The sequence below is a fragment of the Pisolithus orientalis genome (genome assembly GCF_024613125.1).
Source record: "Pisolithus orientalis strain OTSU chromosome Unknown F5J12scaffold_135, whole genome shotgun sequence".
Taxonomy (NCBI): Eukaryota; Fungi; Basidiomycota; class Agaricomycetes; order Boletales; family Pisolithaceae; genus Pisolithus; species Pisolithus orientalis.
Genome location: NW_026260916.1, coordinates 1 through 15,172, shown reverse-complemented (window position 1 = coordinate 15,172; position 15,172 = coordinate 1). Strand labels below are relative to the sequence as shown.

The window sequence follows — 15,172 nt, the reverse complement described above, 5'->3', positions numbered from 1 at the left end:
TGCCCATATGTTGTGATGATATAAATAATACTACTGAAGGGCCTGTCCATATGTTGCAACTCTATTAAATGATATTAGTGACAGGCCCATCTTTATGTTGTGACTCTATTAAATGATACTAGTGATGGGCCCATCTTTATGTTTCAACAGTGGTACATCTTACTGTTGACAGGCCTGTCTATATGTTGTGACATTATGAAACAACATTACTGACAGGCCCATCTTTATGTTGCAACAGGGGTACAGCTTATTATGAACAGGCCTGTCTAGATGTTGTGACACCATAAATGATATTACTCCTGGGCCCATCCATATGTTGTGACCCGCTCCATGTTATGATAGGCAGGCCTGCCTTGATGTTGCAACAGGGGGGTAACCTACCAGGATATGCCTGTCCATGTCTTACAGCAACTCAGTATACTTAATCGGTCATGGGTCCATCTAAATGTTTCAACATCCTTACCCACCAGGGGCCCTCCGATATGTTGTGGTAATGCACTTACAGGCCCATACATATGTTGCTCTCACTTTAGTCCCTCAGGCCTGTCCATGTGTACTGGCTAGTCTATTTAGGCAGGCCCATCTCAGGGTCTATATGAGTGTTGGTGTTTTGGCACACAGGCTGCCCATGTGTTGTGACTAAATGTGACTACACTATGTGTGATTTGTTGCAAAGATCATTATGATGAGAATGTTCAAACAACATGACAGATACGAACATGCCTTAATAGATCTTCAGTGCTTAGTCAAATACAAAACAAGCCACAGACCCTTGAACCCCTGAAGCTCCTTCACATGCTCCAGCAACCAGAGCTCTACAAACCTGCCATCAATGGATGATCATGCAACATAAAAGTCTGGATCTCGATCGAAAGTTATCGCAGGGGCAAATGATTTGCATTTTGAAAATGGAGGAACCTGCAGTTAGGGCAGAGAGGCGACTGTTGTGGATTGATAGCCATCATACAGTGGGTTGTCAAGGTGGACTTTGTTGACGTCGAAAAATCTCCTGTCCCTCACGATGCAAGGGAAACCTTTTCATGAAAGAACAAAAGGGGAGCACCTGGTAGGACAGGGACATCATTCTAGTGTGTGAACATCGAAAATCACTTACCACTTCCAATAGAAAATCTTGAATGGTCAGCATGACACCCAATTTCCAAGATGCAGTCTGCTTTGGGGTTGGGTCATGACCCACAGTATCAACCAATTCAGCACATTGATTAGGCAGCATCTGCTCCTCTTTAAATGGGTCTTCTAGACTGCTATGCTGTTATTGTCAACACGTGCAGTGTAGCTCCACAGGATTGGGGAGCTTAGGTATCCCTCAGCCACATAGCACTATACTGACATCTTGCTTCCCCTTAGAAGACACTGCTTGGGTACCTAACACATAGCAAGAGTTCAGTGGGAAAGCAATCAACGAGTGGCAGCCATTTCCTGATCAATGAGTTAACCACTCTAATTTTTGATGGGGTCATACACGAGCAACAATTTGGAGAAGGGGTGACTGCCATGGGCTCGAAACGCGTGACCACAGGAGCACTGAACCTGCCATACAATGATACTGCTTGTCACACATGGCCTTCCACTTGTACTTGTCCTTGCAGCAAAGGCATATGACCTCGACAGGAGTACTAGCAAGTCAGTGAGACAGCAGTGAGCCAATACAGCTATGGCATGCATTGTCAACGACTTTTCTCACAACTGCATGAGAGTGGCATCATGACTGCGACGTCAATTTCCGATGGGAACAGAAATGTAACAACCTGTGCTCCTGCAGATACAACCATGGAACCAAGTACAATATGTCAGCCTTGATACTTCCTCTTCAGTACAGTCCTTTGTGTACATAGGTATATAAAGACTCATGTAGTAGGTAGGAGGGGGCAGTTTTTTATTGAGAGACCCTTGGCCAGTTCTGATGAATGACACTTGAGACCTTTCGACAGAAACACTCTTGCTAGTGTGACCAAGTCCTGTGACCGTCACATACCATCACAGGAAAATCCAGACAAAAATGTTGCTGCAAGATGTGGGTGACAACCTTACCTTCTGTGGTAGGTGTTCTCTGTGTTTTCTCAGCTCGAATGTCCAGTTGATAAACTTACTGTAGGCAGGATGTGGATGTAAGGGTTGCCAGGAATGTCGAAGGACACAGCACCACCACAGCCTCAGCATGCTTACACAATCTGTAGCACAGGTAAGTACAATTCTTCCTTCGAGTGCAGCCTTTTGGAGACTGTCTACAGTGATTTGGGCATGCTATCTGCATTGTATTGATGAAATTCCCTGGCAAACAATCTCTGAATCCCATGCACTGCCAGAACACCATGCAGACAATGAAACTGAGATGCTGTCAGACTCTCCCTCCCTCCATCTACTACATCTGGGAACCAGCTATGTGACGTGGCTGTTGACAATTCTTTAGCACTTGAGCAAGCCTTTTCATTGGCCAATAAGTGTTTCACCAAGTGCAAAAGAAGTCTTACGACAAGCCACTTCCAAATGGAGGATCTGTCCTAGCTCAACGACCCCCCGACATATCACATGACATCACGTGATATACCGGTAGTATTCCAAATTAAGAATAGCGGCAACACGCAGGTGGTGTGGACGATGCAGTAAAAAAAAACTGTTACTGGCAATGCACTCCATATGTGTGCCATAAATATAATAGGTACAAGTTGTGCTACATCTCTCGCTTTTTTGTGGGATCGCGATAGCTTCCTGTTGGTCATAGAATCTTCCTGACAGGTCAAACAGTTCCAGCATATTTGTGGGAAGGCCCACCCTTGAGGTCTCGTCGTTGTGTCTCGCATGTTGCTATGCCATTTCTCTCGCCTTTTGGGTCCTTTGTTTCCCTCACTCAGCCATCGTTGGGGACGCTTCATTCATCCAATTCTGTGCGGTTGTTATAGAGATATGACTGTTTTTGTGTTAGGGATGCTGTGCAATGTTTTTGTGCATACCTCGTGACTGGGTGATCAGGTTAGTGTGGTTCCCTTTTCTCTGCACTCTTAGAGGTGTTCCCTACGATCTCCCAGTGTTTTTTGTTGATCCCCCCAGCCGATGTTGTTCAGGCGACTCTCCTCTCCCCACCTTTGAGGACTTGAGATAGTCTCTCACGCGTTTCTCTGCCGTTCCTCTCGCTTTTTGGGCAGTTTCTTCCCCTCGCTTTACCCTTCCTGTGGATACATTTTTCATCCATTTCCACGCAGCCACTATCGAGATATGCCCGTTTTTGTATTCAGGGGGTGGTGAGGCAACTTTGGGTATAGCTCTTGACTGGGTGGTCGAAATGGCGTGGTGCCTGTTTCTAGTGTAGATCTGCGGGTTCCCTACCATCTGCCATAATTTGGTGTTGATCCCCCCAGCTGTTGTCACTCGAGGGTCTCCCCTCTCCCTCCCCCAGGTGATACCTCACTGGTGCGTATGCTATAGCTCGCCCGTTTCGCTGTCATACTTCTTGCTTTTTCAGATTATGGTACTTGGGGCTGGTATGTCAGGTGACATCATGTGACATGTCGGGGGGCGGTTGAGCAAGGGAAGCTAAACAGAGGCACCTATACGCTACTCATTCCCTTGGGAAGTTTTGCAGATGTAGGCTTGACTCCCCATCCGAGCTGATCCCAACAATCGAAATGAGTCTCATTCCTCAAAGACTATGATGCCATACTTCCACTTTCTCCCTCTTGATTCCAGTCCTTGCGCAAATGCCTCCCCATCTGCGATGCCAATGAGTATTTTGTATTTTTACACCTCTTTGTCTATTGCGATGCAACTATCCCCTCCACAATCTTCCCTGCTCCAATGGGTCTATGGACCAAAAAAAAAAAGGGGCATGCCACTCGTAGTTCATTCCCCCAACTCAATGGAAGGTAATGGAAGGTAGGTTACCACAATGATACCTAGTACAAAGAGAGTCATCCTTATTATTGCCATAATAGCTGGACAAGAGTGAAACTTAGTCTTGCGCACTGAATTGCATTATGGAATTAGGAGCTGTGCAGGAGGAATTCCAGTGGTAGTTCATCCCAGCCATCTGGTACAAGATGGGGAAAAGGGTAGAGCATGAGTTCCTGTGGTTTGACATCTCTTCCCCCAACAATCAGCACACATCCATTGTCATTGCTGAGAGGGGTGGTGGTGGTGTTCATAGTCCAAACTCCGGTACTTCTGCTCGCATTCATTAGTAACTTAAGCCGCTGACAATTCTGTAGACACCACACAAGCTGCTGATACCCTTGCTCAAGCAGACACAATGGTAGACACCACGGCATCACCACTCACTCCACCAGAGACTTCTGCACTCTCACCTGATGTTGGCAATCCCACTGCAAGTAGTGCCAATGAAAGCAGTCCTCTGCTAGACAAAGTTACTAAGAGTGATGGGAAAATAAAACAGAAGACAAATACAGCTCAATTTGCAGCTTCTTTTTCCTCCAGTTTCAAGCGGTATGCCTGTGATCACGTTTATTTCGCAATGTGTATTAGTGCAGCAGGCGATTGGGTGGAGGGGATGTGCAACAGGCCTCGACTTGTCTGTACTTTATCATTTACTGGTGCAAAACCTACTGCAAACGAGCTAGCGACCTTGCTTTATGTAACCTCAGCACAGGAGCCCAAGCACAACCTTCATGACACACAATGCCACTGGTTCGCCACAACTGTGTTTGACGCTCTCAACATACTTTATGAGGGTGCTGAGCAAGATCCCACACCCCATCAGGTGGGTATGATCTGTGGGGTATCAGTCAATTTCAAGGCAAGCAGGCAAGAGGTGTGCACCAAGTATCATGATGCTCAAGCTGCTTTAGCTGAGAAAATTGAACAGCAGTGCAGGCTTAAACAAGGGGTAACTTGTCTTTGAGTTCTCTTTACTGTCAGTGCTTATGATGTCCCAAACAGCAAGAGGAACAGAGGCAGCAAGAATGTGAACAATGCCAAGCTGCAGATGAAGCTGTGAAGAGGGCAGAGGAGGAAAGGCAGAGGGAGTGCAAGCAATGTGAAGCTGCTGAGCAGGAAAGGCAGAAGGAATGCAAGCAATGCAAAGTGGCTGAGGAAAGGGCACAGGCAGCACAGGAAGAGATTGAGAAGTTGCTCCAAGAAGTGGAGGCATTGAAGAGAGCAGGGGCAAGTACTCAACAGGCTTGATGGATGGTGGTGGCTCTTTGGCTGTTGCTCAGGTTGTGTGGGTGTAGGATAAAAGGCAGTGTAGCTATGGGCATAGGTACAGGGGAATGATGTAAAGGTAAAGGTAATGTGATGTGTGGTATGGGAGAGTATAGTGACTGGGGGAAGTGCGAAGTGCTTTCCAGCCCCAAGTGGCAGTGGTGACCTGCTGGTGGGCATGAGCTGTGAATCCCCAGGTTGTAGGGGCAGGAGGCCCAATGACACATGCAGCAAGCACCATTACCCATGACTTAGGAGGAGGGATGCTGCTCACCACCTCAGGCAGCAGTTTTTTGGAGGGATGGTGGTCTGTTAGATATATATTTTGTGACAGCAACAATGTATCTAACAGACCCTACCTCCAGCAGTGGTTCCCAGATGTTTCTAATTATGGTCATGGTTCTTGAAGTGATCCACACCTCCCCTGCCAAATCTGGACATGTCTTCTGCAACATAAGTGAAATAGGGTAATTTATATAGTAACATGCTTTCCAGATCCTGCCTCAGGGTCTACATGCCTCTAGGAATTGCATTAGGTTTCATAGCTGTAGAGCTCTCAAGATGGGCAATATATAAACATTAGAACATTTGTAGCTGGTGACTTATGGTGAGCTTCCAACTTGTGTAATGCTTCCCAATTCCCATGCATGTTCCCCCAATAATAATAATAATAATAATAATAATAATAAAAATAAATAAACATTGCTCCAGATTGAAACTCATATACTCCATCCTGTTGCTAAATTATGGTATCAGAGGAGGTAACCTGCCAGGACAAGGAAATTTGTGGAGGCATGAAAGGCAGTGGACTTAGGAGGCCCATGTCATTGCTATAACTCATGAGTATGTTTGTGGTGGCTGAGATAAAGTTGGTCTGATGTCTCAGCTGCCACAAACATACTCACAAGTCACAATGCCTCAAATCCCAATGAACTGCCAGAGACCTTACATCACCTGTAGGGCCAGTGCACCTCAAATTTGTCTGACATGCAAAACTCTGTCATGCAGTGGCATTGATGTGGAGGAGATAGCAACACAAACCACCATCAGATACATGACCTTACTTGCAGAGAATTTGTCAGCAGTGTGAGTCAAAGTGAGGAAAGGTGGTGTGAACCAACCAAAACCAACACAAAAGACAAATACAAGTGAGTGGCAGTTTACCTCCATGGAACCTAGAGGGCAGAAAAATCAAAGGTGGGAGTTTCTTAACAGGTGGTGCTCCTAGCACAAGTCATTGATGAGTTATGCAGGAGTGGATGAATGAGTAGTAAGAAGGTGAGGGATGCTGATCTGAGTGGGGGATCTTCAGTAAAAGGTACTCCTGGCAGAAGTTGATTACAAGCTATGCAGGAGCTGATGGATGACTAAGCAGGGATGCTGACTAAGTGTGGATAAAGCTGATGATAATGAATGAGGGTAGATAGACCCTTGATGGAGCCTCAACTACCACAGATGATGAGCAATGACAGATAGACCCCTTTGTGGAGCCTCAACTGTTGACAATGAGGTACATCTGAGAAGAACTGAACTGGCTGACTGATTCTGAGATTCTCTGATTGATTGATTGAGTTGTAGCTAAGTACAGGGGGGTTTATATACTGTAGAGGGAGCACAGCTTGTGACAAACAAGGTGCAAACACTTGGTAAGTAATGAGTAAGGACTGTAAGCAATGAGTAATCATGATGAGTAAGTGAGAAATGAAAAGTAAGCAAGTGAAGAAGATTGGTAAGTACTGACAACAAACAAGTCAAGGACAGTCAAAATATCAAGCACAAGTCAAAGAATGTCAGAAACTGAGTAAGTGCACTGGTATTACATTAGGGGGTGGTGATGCATGTCAAATCTTGGTGGAGCTATCACTGGATCAAAGTGGTGTAGGGAATGTAATTTCCCTACCAGGGGAATTGCCTTATTTTGCTCATTTTACTTCATTTTCATTCTAGATAATTTTTTCTATGAGTTGCACTTAGATTTCGCATTTTTGGTTGCTTAGTCAGCAGTAGTGCTACTTGTGTATGGTTTTTTCCTTTAGAAAAAATAGACAAGTTACCCTGCATCAGCATATCACAAGTTTACTTATCCTTACTTGACAGCTACTTAACATTTGCATTTGCTTATCATACCAACTGCCAAGCAGCCATCTGCTTGAATAAGTAGATCCTCCTGCTGGATACTTACTTAGCACTGCTTATTTTTTACTTAATGTGTGCTTAGCTTATTAGTTTCTTACTTGAAATAATGTTGGTTCTGTTCCATCAAGCGGATAAGCAGCAATGAAGTGCAATTAATATCTGCTAAGCACATGCTAAGTAGTGGTGAAGTCAATTACATGGCGGTGGGATTGAGGGATTGAAAAACATAGACCAACTAGTGATAGCAATTGGGAAGATGTATTAGAGATCCTGTTGTGGACTCAGTGGATCATATAAGCAGTAGGGAATGAAAAACTACAAATAAGTGCATACTTGTTGTCAGATCCTGCATCACTCAACAGCTCAGGGTCAAGTTCTTGCCCTATCACGAGTGAAGCAAGGGCAAACTCTATGATGGCTTGAAGCTGAGCAATAGATCTTCTTTTGGCAGCCCCCATAAACTTCCTCATTGGGGCTCCCCAATTCTGGTCTGAAAACATGCACACAGTCTTGCTATCCTTGCCTGAAGCCATGTTGTATTTGACAGGGGTCTGCACAAACCTCATTGCCACTTTGGCAATACCATCTTTGACATTGATGGGGGACTTGAGCTCAATGTCACCAGATCTAACAAGGTTCAAGCCATGTGAGAGCTAAAAAACTAATCAATACTGTAGCTATGAAAATGACTCAATAAATGTTACTGCAGCCACACAAAGTCCAAGAGCACCAACAACACCATGCTTTGCCAAAGACGAAGTGTCAAGAGTGGGGACTTGAATGTATCCTTTGGTTGCAGTCAAATGACTGCTCAGCAGCAGCTGTTGCACAGAAATGGGTGGAAGGCCTTCTAAGGAGCAGTCATGTTGAGGTCTTCATATAAGAATGTGAAATGATGGAGTAATAGTTTTGCAGTGTCAGCAGGCAATGAGTCTTGAGGATTGAGGAAGAAAGCTACAAGTTGTGCAATGGCTGCAGAGGCAAAGCTGTGCCTCCAATCACACAAGCATTGAGATGCCTATGGTGAACATGGTCAGCTACAGATGAAGCCAGAATGAAATGGACTTACAACAGAAACCATGGGTGAACTGGGAAGAATGCTACCTGCCATATTCTTGAGTATGGGGTATATGACTGGCATGATCTCCTGTAGAGCCCTGAAATATCTTGCTTGGCAATGTTGAATGCATCCTCTTGGTTTCTGGCCCATAGGATTAGCATTGGAATAACTTCCCTCTTCCACTTCTGATCTTTATGCAGATCCAAGGGGAGATCTGAATTGTTGAAATGCACTTGCACAGGGATGGTCTGCACTTGACTTGATGAATCACTCACTATGCCAGATCTCTTGCTGGTAGATGTGGCTGATAAGCTGGACATAGAGTTGCAAGCTTGTATCTTGATCTTCTTTGGCATGCCCTTTGTAACCATGATGCACAACTGAAAGAAAATAAAAGATGAAGGAACATGGAGAAGGGTGGTCAGCACATACCTTGGCTTCAGCATTCTTGTGCCCCAAAACATGGATGGCATTGTCTAGATTGCCACAGTTATCATTAACACCATCACCCTCAACCTCAGGGGTTGAGATGTATTCCAACTTGGCTACTTTCCTCTTGATGTTGGCAAGTCTGGCAGCAGGATCATTGGCCTCATAATCCTTGGCCATTGCAGCAGCACACTAAGACTACCATTGCATGAGTAAAAACTGTTTCAGCATGAAAGATTCTCAACAATAACATTTTGAAGAGTGGGGATGTCCAAAGCCAGAGGTCACCATCTTTGTGATCAGGTAGTGAGTTGAAGTTTTCTGGTAGTTGGGATTTGAACTCATAGTTGTATTGGGGATCATTTGGCAGTGGAGAGCTGAGATTGAATACATGGAACTTGACATGAGTAGTACTTGTGGATGGAGGTGGTGCAGCTGATGTGTGAGGACTGGCACTGGCACCTGAAGATCACATAGAGCTTGTGTTGATGACGTTCACCCAATTTTTGACATGCTTAGATAAAGTCAGTTTATTGTCAGAGCTGGCAGTTGTTAGGACATTTGCAAAGAAAAGAGTTGCCTCAGTTAGGAGGAACATGTTAAGAAGTAAGACACACATCAAACCAGTACTAGCACTGATGCTATTGTCATGTGTTGATGGCAGGGATACTTTGTTGTGAGTGGAGATCATTGCTTCATGCAGTGATTTTGCCTTTGCTGCTTTTGTCCCTTTCCCCTTCATCACTACAGGTCCAACATTGTCTTCCACATCAGCTAGGTGGGTAAGTGGCTCATTTGTCCCTACAAAAAAAATCAGCCTCATGTTTTCTTGGTTAAGCATGATAGATACTGCCATCACTCTCATTTCTTTGCCTGCCAACAGCATGAGGATGAGGACAAGGACACAGCTTGATGGGCTTAGCACTGGTGGCAACACCACTTTGGTTGACCTCCATTTCATCCTTGATTTTGTTGATCTGTTGATAACCTCTCTTCAGCACTGCAACCTTTTTGGCAAGGGCTTCCTGGGTGCATTCATTGTTAGCTTCCTTCTCTGCACTTGTCTGTCTTCTCAGTTGGCTGTTGAGGACAATCCTACCAGGATGCATGTTAGCCACCTGGTGCTTCAGGCGACCACTCGCAAGTGTCTCCTGTGGGCACTCCACAGCTGGTTGGTTGTCCATATCTTGCAGTGCAAAGGGTCATTGGCTGTGTGTGAAGGTGGAAGACAAAGAGACAGAAAAAAAGGTATGCCCACTGCTGTCTCTTTTGGCTTAGTTTGATTCTCTGTTCAGTCAGCAAATCTTTGCTGTCCCACAGTAACTCCTGTTACTCCAGTCATCTGGAGTTCAAGCTAGCTGACTTTCTGTTCACCTGCAGCCAGATGTCTGCAGCCAATATTAATGAGTTACTAGATCTCTGGAATGCGACACTTCTCAGCACTGGCAGACAGCTTGTCTTCAAAGATAGTGCCAAAATGTACAAGATGGATGATTGCACTATACTTGGTGATGTACAGTGGGAGAATTTTTGCATATCCTATACCAGCAAATGACCAACTGATAATGTCCCATCATGGATGAATGCTGTGTACAATATTTGGTTCCAGGACCCTAAAGATGTTATTCATGATATGCTTTCCTGACCCAATTTTTCGAGAGACATGGATTACCAGCTGTTTTGGGAATATGAGAGCACAATGGACAAGGGACAATGGGAGGATTTCATGTCTGGTGATTGGGCATGGACTCAAGTGATGCATCATTTATCTTCTATGTCTCTGAGTGCTGTACTAATGACATGCAAATAACAGGACATAATTTCTCATGATTCAACCACACACAGGTCAACCTTCATTCCAATCATCCTTGGCAGTGACAAGACAACTGTGTCAGTTGCAACCAGTCAAAATGATTATTATCCCCTCTACTTCTCAATAGGTAACATAAGCAACAAAGTTCATCATGCACATCACAATAGTATTGCTCTCATTGCTTTCCTTGCAATCCCACATAGTAAGTGCATCTGATAGATACATTGGAAAGTAATGGTGCTAATGAGAGATATACTTGTAGCTGACAAAGAGCATGCATCCACCAACACATTCCAACAATTCCACCACCAACTCTTTCATGCATCACTTGCATATATCCTTCAAAATCTCAAGCCTGCAATGACCAAACCAACTGTTATGTGGTTCAGTGATGGACACTATTGCCATGTAATTTTTGGACTTGGCCCTTCTATCACCAATTATGAGGAACAAGTCCTTCTGGCATGTATTGTGCGAGGGTGGTGTGCAAAGTATGTTTTTCTACTTTCCAACTCTTACTATCAAATAACTAGAATCTCAGATGTCTTGCAATGAGGCAGGAACTCAATACTGATGCACTTTATCAGAGACATGAACATGCAGAAGTGTTGATTGAGGAGTTTGATCTCAAGACCTTGCAGGATGCATATGGCATTGTGGGTGATACAATTGTAAGTATTGTTTCACTTAGATTCTACTGTGCCTGTGTCCTGAAAACTGATTTCAGCCATTCACCAGCAGCTTTCCCTGTGCTGATATATACCGACTCATTGCCTGTGATATACTACACCAGATCATCAAAGGGACATTCAAGGATCATTTGGTCAAGTGGGTTGAAAGCTATTTGAAGACCTAATATTCTACTTTCCGGACCCTGCCCCAGGGTCCGCTTGCAACCTGCCTTATATGGAAGGTCGCATGCATGCAACCTGCACAGCCACTGAATGCAACCTCCATATAAGGAAGGTTGCATGCATGCAACCTGCACAGCCACTCCATGCAACCTACACAGCCACTGAATGCAACCTCTCAGTGAGTGAATGCAACCTACACAGCCACTGAATGCAACCTCTCAGTGAGTGAATGCAACCTACACAGCCACTGCATGCAACCACCATATAAGGAAGGTTGCATGCATGCAACCTCACAGCCACTGAATGCAACCACCATATAAGGAAGGTTGCATGCATGCAACCTACACAGCCACTGAATGCAACCTCTCAGTGAGTGAATGCAACCTACACAGCCACTGAATGCAACCTCTCAGTGAGTGAATGCAACCTACACAGCCACTGCATGCAACCACCATATAAGGAAGGTTGCATGCATGCAACCTCACAGCCACTGAATGCAACCACCATATAAGGAAGGTTGCATGCATGCAACCTACACAGCCACTGCATGCAACCAACACAGCCACTGAATGCAACCTCCAAATAAGGAAGGTTGCAAGCACACAGCCACTGCTTGCAACCTCTTAGTGAGTGAATGAAACCTACACAGCCACTGAATGAAACCTCACAGCCACTGAATGAAACCTCACAGCCACTGAATGAAACCTACACAGCCACTGAATGAAACCTCACAGCCACTGAATGAAACCTACACAGCCACTGAATGAAACCTACATAGCCACTGAATGAAACCTCTTAGTGAGTGAATGAAACCTACACAGCCACTGAATGAAACCTACACAGCCACTGCATGCAACCTCTTAGTGAGTGAATGAAACCTCACAGCCACTGAATGAAACCTACACAGCCACTGCATGCAACCACCATATAAGGAAATAAATACACAGGGACCAGAAAGTTGGTGAAGGGAAGCAGCACAGCCACTAAGAATGCAAAAAATAAGCGACCGGTTGCTTATCTGGAAACAAGATGACTAGCAAGTAATTAGCAAAAAAAAGTGGAGTTAGCAATGACCACTGACTACCAAATAGCAAAAAAAAAATAGGTGAGCAGTTGCTTATTTGGAACAGTGGACTATGAAAGGATGTAGTAGTGAGCATGCACCTACTGACTACCGACTGACTTGAATATGACTAGCAAAAAATGAGGGACTGGTTGGTTATCTGGACACAAGATGACTAGCAAGTAATTAGCAAAAAAGGGGAGTTAGCAAGAACCACTGACTACTGATGAGGGACTAGGAAAATAAGCGACCGGTTGGTTATTTGGATTGAAGATGAGTAGTGAGTTGATTAGCAAAAAAAGTGGACTAGCTACGAAGGGATGTAGTAGTAACTACTGACTGACTAGGGACTGACTTGAATATGACTAGCAAAAATAAGGGACTGGTTGGTTATGTGGAGTGGTAAGACAGACTAGTAGTTTGTATGATGAGTAGAGATTAGAGATTAGTGAGTTGGTTCGAGAAGTAGGAAAAGTAATGGGGAGTGAACTGGGATGAAAATGGCAGTAGAAAAGCTGGAGATAATGGCCATTAAAAGGCTGGTAAATAAGGCAGAGATAACGGCCATGAAAACCCCAGTAAATAATGTGGAGATAACCCAGGTGAAAACGCTGGTAAATAACCCGTCGATAACCCGCGTGAAAACCCCGGTAAATAACCCGTCGATAACCCGCGTGAAAACCCCGGTAAATAATGTGGAAATAACGCCGTGGACACCCCGCGAGTGAGAATAATGGTAGTGAGGGTAGATTAGTTGGTAATAGGAATAATAGTGTAGTGTGGGATGAAATTGGTGGTAGTAGTGGTGGTGGTGGTGGTATTAAGAGTAATAGTAATGGTAGTGTAGTTGGTAGGAATAGGGTAGTGTGGGATGATTTGAGTAGTAGTAGTAGTAGTAGTGTAAGTAGTGGTAGTGGTGGTGGCAGTAGGAGTGGTAGTAATGGTAGTGGTAATAGGAATAGGGTAGTGTGGTTGGTAATGAGTGGTGGTGGGGGTAATGGTAGTGTAGTGTGGGAAGAAAATTGAGGTAGTAGTGTAAGTAGTGTAGGTAGTGTAGGGTGGGAAGAAAATTGTGGTAGAGAAAGTAGGGTAGTTGGTAATAGGAGTAGTGGTGGTAATGGAAATAAGAATGTGGTGTAGATGGAAAAAAGAAAAGTTGGTAGTAGGAATAGGAATAGAGTAGGGAGTGAAGAAAAGAGAGGTAGTAGTGGTGTTGTAGGTAATAGGAATAGGGTAGTGTGTGAGAATGTAAGTAGTAGTGATAGTAATGGTAGTGTAGTTGGTAATAAGGAAGTGATAATGTGGGAGGAAAAGAGTAGTAGTAGTGGTGGTGGTGGTGGTGTAGGTAGAATTGGTAGGGTAGTTGAGAATAAGAGAGTAGTGTAGTTGGAAATGTGTTGTGTGGTTGGTAGAGTTGGTAGTAGGAATAGGGTAGTGTAGGGGGAAATGGGAGGTGTTGTAAGTAGGGTAAGTAGGGTAGTGTTGGTAGTGATTGATAGTAGTAGTGTAGGTTGTGTAGTTGGTAGGAATGATAGGATAGTGTAGGATTGGGAGAGTAGTAGTAGTAGTGTAAGTGATGTAGGGTAGTTGGTAATAGGAGAATAGAGTATGGAGTAGATGGAAAAAAGAAAAGTTGGTAGTAGGATTAGGAATAGGGTAGAGTAGGTGTTGTAAGTAGGGTAGTGTGTGATAGGTAGGTGGAGTAGTTGGTATGGATGGGAATAGGAATAGGAATAGGAATAGGGTAGTGTAGGTAATAGGAATAGGAATAGGAATAGGGTAGTGTAGGTAATAGGAATAGGATTAGGAATAGGGTAGGTAGTGTAGGTAATAGGAATAGAATTAGGAATAGGGTAGTGTAGGTAATAGGAATAGGAATAGGAGTGATAGTGTAGTAAGATTGGGTGGTAGAGTTGGTAGTAGGAATAGGGTAGGATAAGTGGTAGGAGTAGGGTAGGTAGTAGGGTAGGTAGTGGGATGGGTAGTAGGATAGGTGGTAGGATAGGTAGTAGGATAGGTGGTAGGATAGGTAGTAGGATAGGTGGTAGGATAGGTAGTTGGAGTAGGGTTAGGGGGAATAGGATAGGTAGTTGGAGTAGGGTTAGGGGGAATAGGATAGGTGGTAGGATAGGTAGTTGGAGTAGGATTAGGGGGAATAGGATAGGTAGTTGGAGTAGGATTAGGGGGAATAGGATAGGTGGTAGGATAGGTAGTAGGATTAGGATTAGGATAGGTAGTAGGATAGGTAGTAGGATTAGGATTAGGATAGGTAGTAGGATAGGTAGTAGGATTAGGATTAGGATAGGTAGTAGGATAGGTAGTAGGATTAGGATTAGGATAGGTAGTAGGATTAGGAGTAGAGGGAGGTAATGTAGTTGTGATAGGATTAGGGGGAGATAAGTGTAGTAGGGGATTATGTAGGAGAGATAGGGGTTGATTATGTAAGATTTGATTATTTATTTAGGAGAAGTTAAGTTAGGGTTAGGTTAGGTTAGGGTTAGGTTAGGGTTAGGTTAGGGTTAGGTTAGGGTTAGGTTAGGTTAGGTTAGGGTTAGGTTAGGTTAGGGTTAGGTTAGGTTAGGGTTAGGTTAGGGTTAGGTTAGGTTAGGTTAGGTTAGGGTTAGGTTAGGGTTAGGTTAGGG

At 44.3% G+C, this 15,172-nt stretch overlaps 4 protein-coding genes across 4 annotated transcripts; 3 read left to right on the top strand and 1 right to left on the bottom strand.

The window, feature by feature from the left end:
- The first annotated feature begins 2,626 nt into the window (after positions 1-2,626).
- Positions 2,627-3,183, top strand: F5J12DRAFT_871411 (uncharacterized protein). Its single transcript, XM_051747120.1, has 3 exons — positions 2,627-2,711; positions 2,758-2,991; positions 3,048-3,183. Exons 1-2 carry the CDS (start codon positions 2,659-2,661, stop codon positions 2,927-2,929), a joined length of 225 nt encoding a protein of 74 aa, XP_051594170.1. The 5' UTR covers positions 2,627-2,658; the 3' UTR covers positions 2,930-2,991; positions 3,048-3,183.
- Positions 3,184-4,055: 872 nt separating this feature from the next.
- On the top strand, positions 4,056-5,157 carry F5J12DRAFT_787661 (uncharacterized protein; the record flags this gene model as incomplete). The annotated part of the gene is made up of 4 exons (XM_051743683.1): positions 4,056-4,173; positions 4,224-4,458; positions 4,498-4,783; positions 4,912-5,157. 4 exons carry the CDS (start codon positions 4,056-4,058, stop codon positions 5,155-5,157), a joined length of 885 nt encoding a protein of 294 aa, XP_051594169.1.
- Positions 5,158-7,405: 2,248 nt separating this feature from the next.
- Positions 7,406-8,980, bottom strand: F5J12DRAFT_787660 (uncharacterized protein; the record flags this gene model as incomplete). Its single annotated transcript, XM_051743682.1, has 6 exons — positions 7,406-7,484; positions 7,645-7,964; positions 8,016-8,184; positions 8,381-8,619; positions 8,647-8,751; positions 8,804-8,980. The coding sequence occupies 6 exons, from the start codon at positions 8,978-8,980 to the stop codon at positions 7,406-7,408; spliced, it is 1,089 nt and encodes a 362-aa protein (XP_051594168.1).
- Positions 8,981-10,973: 1,993 nt separating this feature from the next.
- Positions 10,974-11,469, top strand: F5J12DRAFT_907961 (uncharacterized protein; the record flags this gene model as incomplete). Its single annotated transcript, XM_051748987.1, has 3 exons — positions 10,974-11,104; positions 11,155-11,284; positions 11,341-11,469. 3 exons carry the CDS (start codon positions 10,974-10,976, stop codon positions 11,467-11,469), a joined length of 390 nt encoding a protein of 129 aa, XP_051594167.1.
- Positions 11,470-15,172: the final 3,703 nt, after the last annotated feature.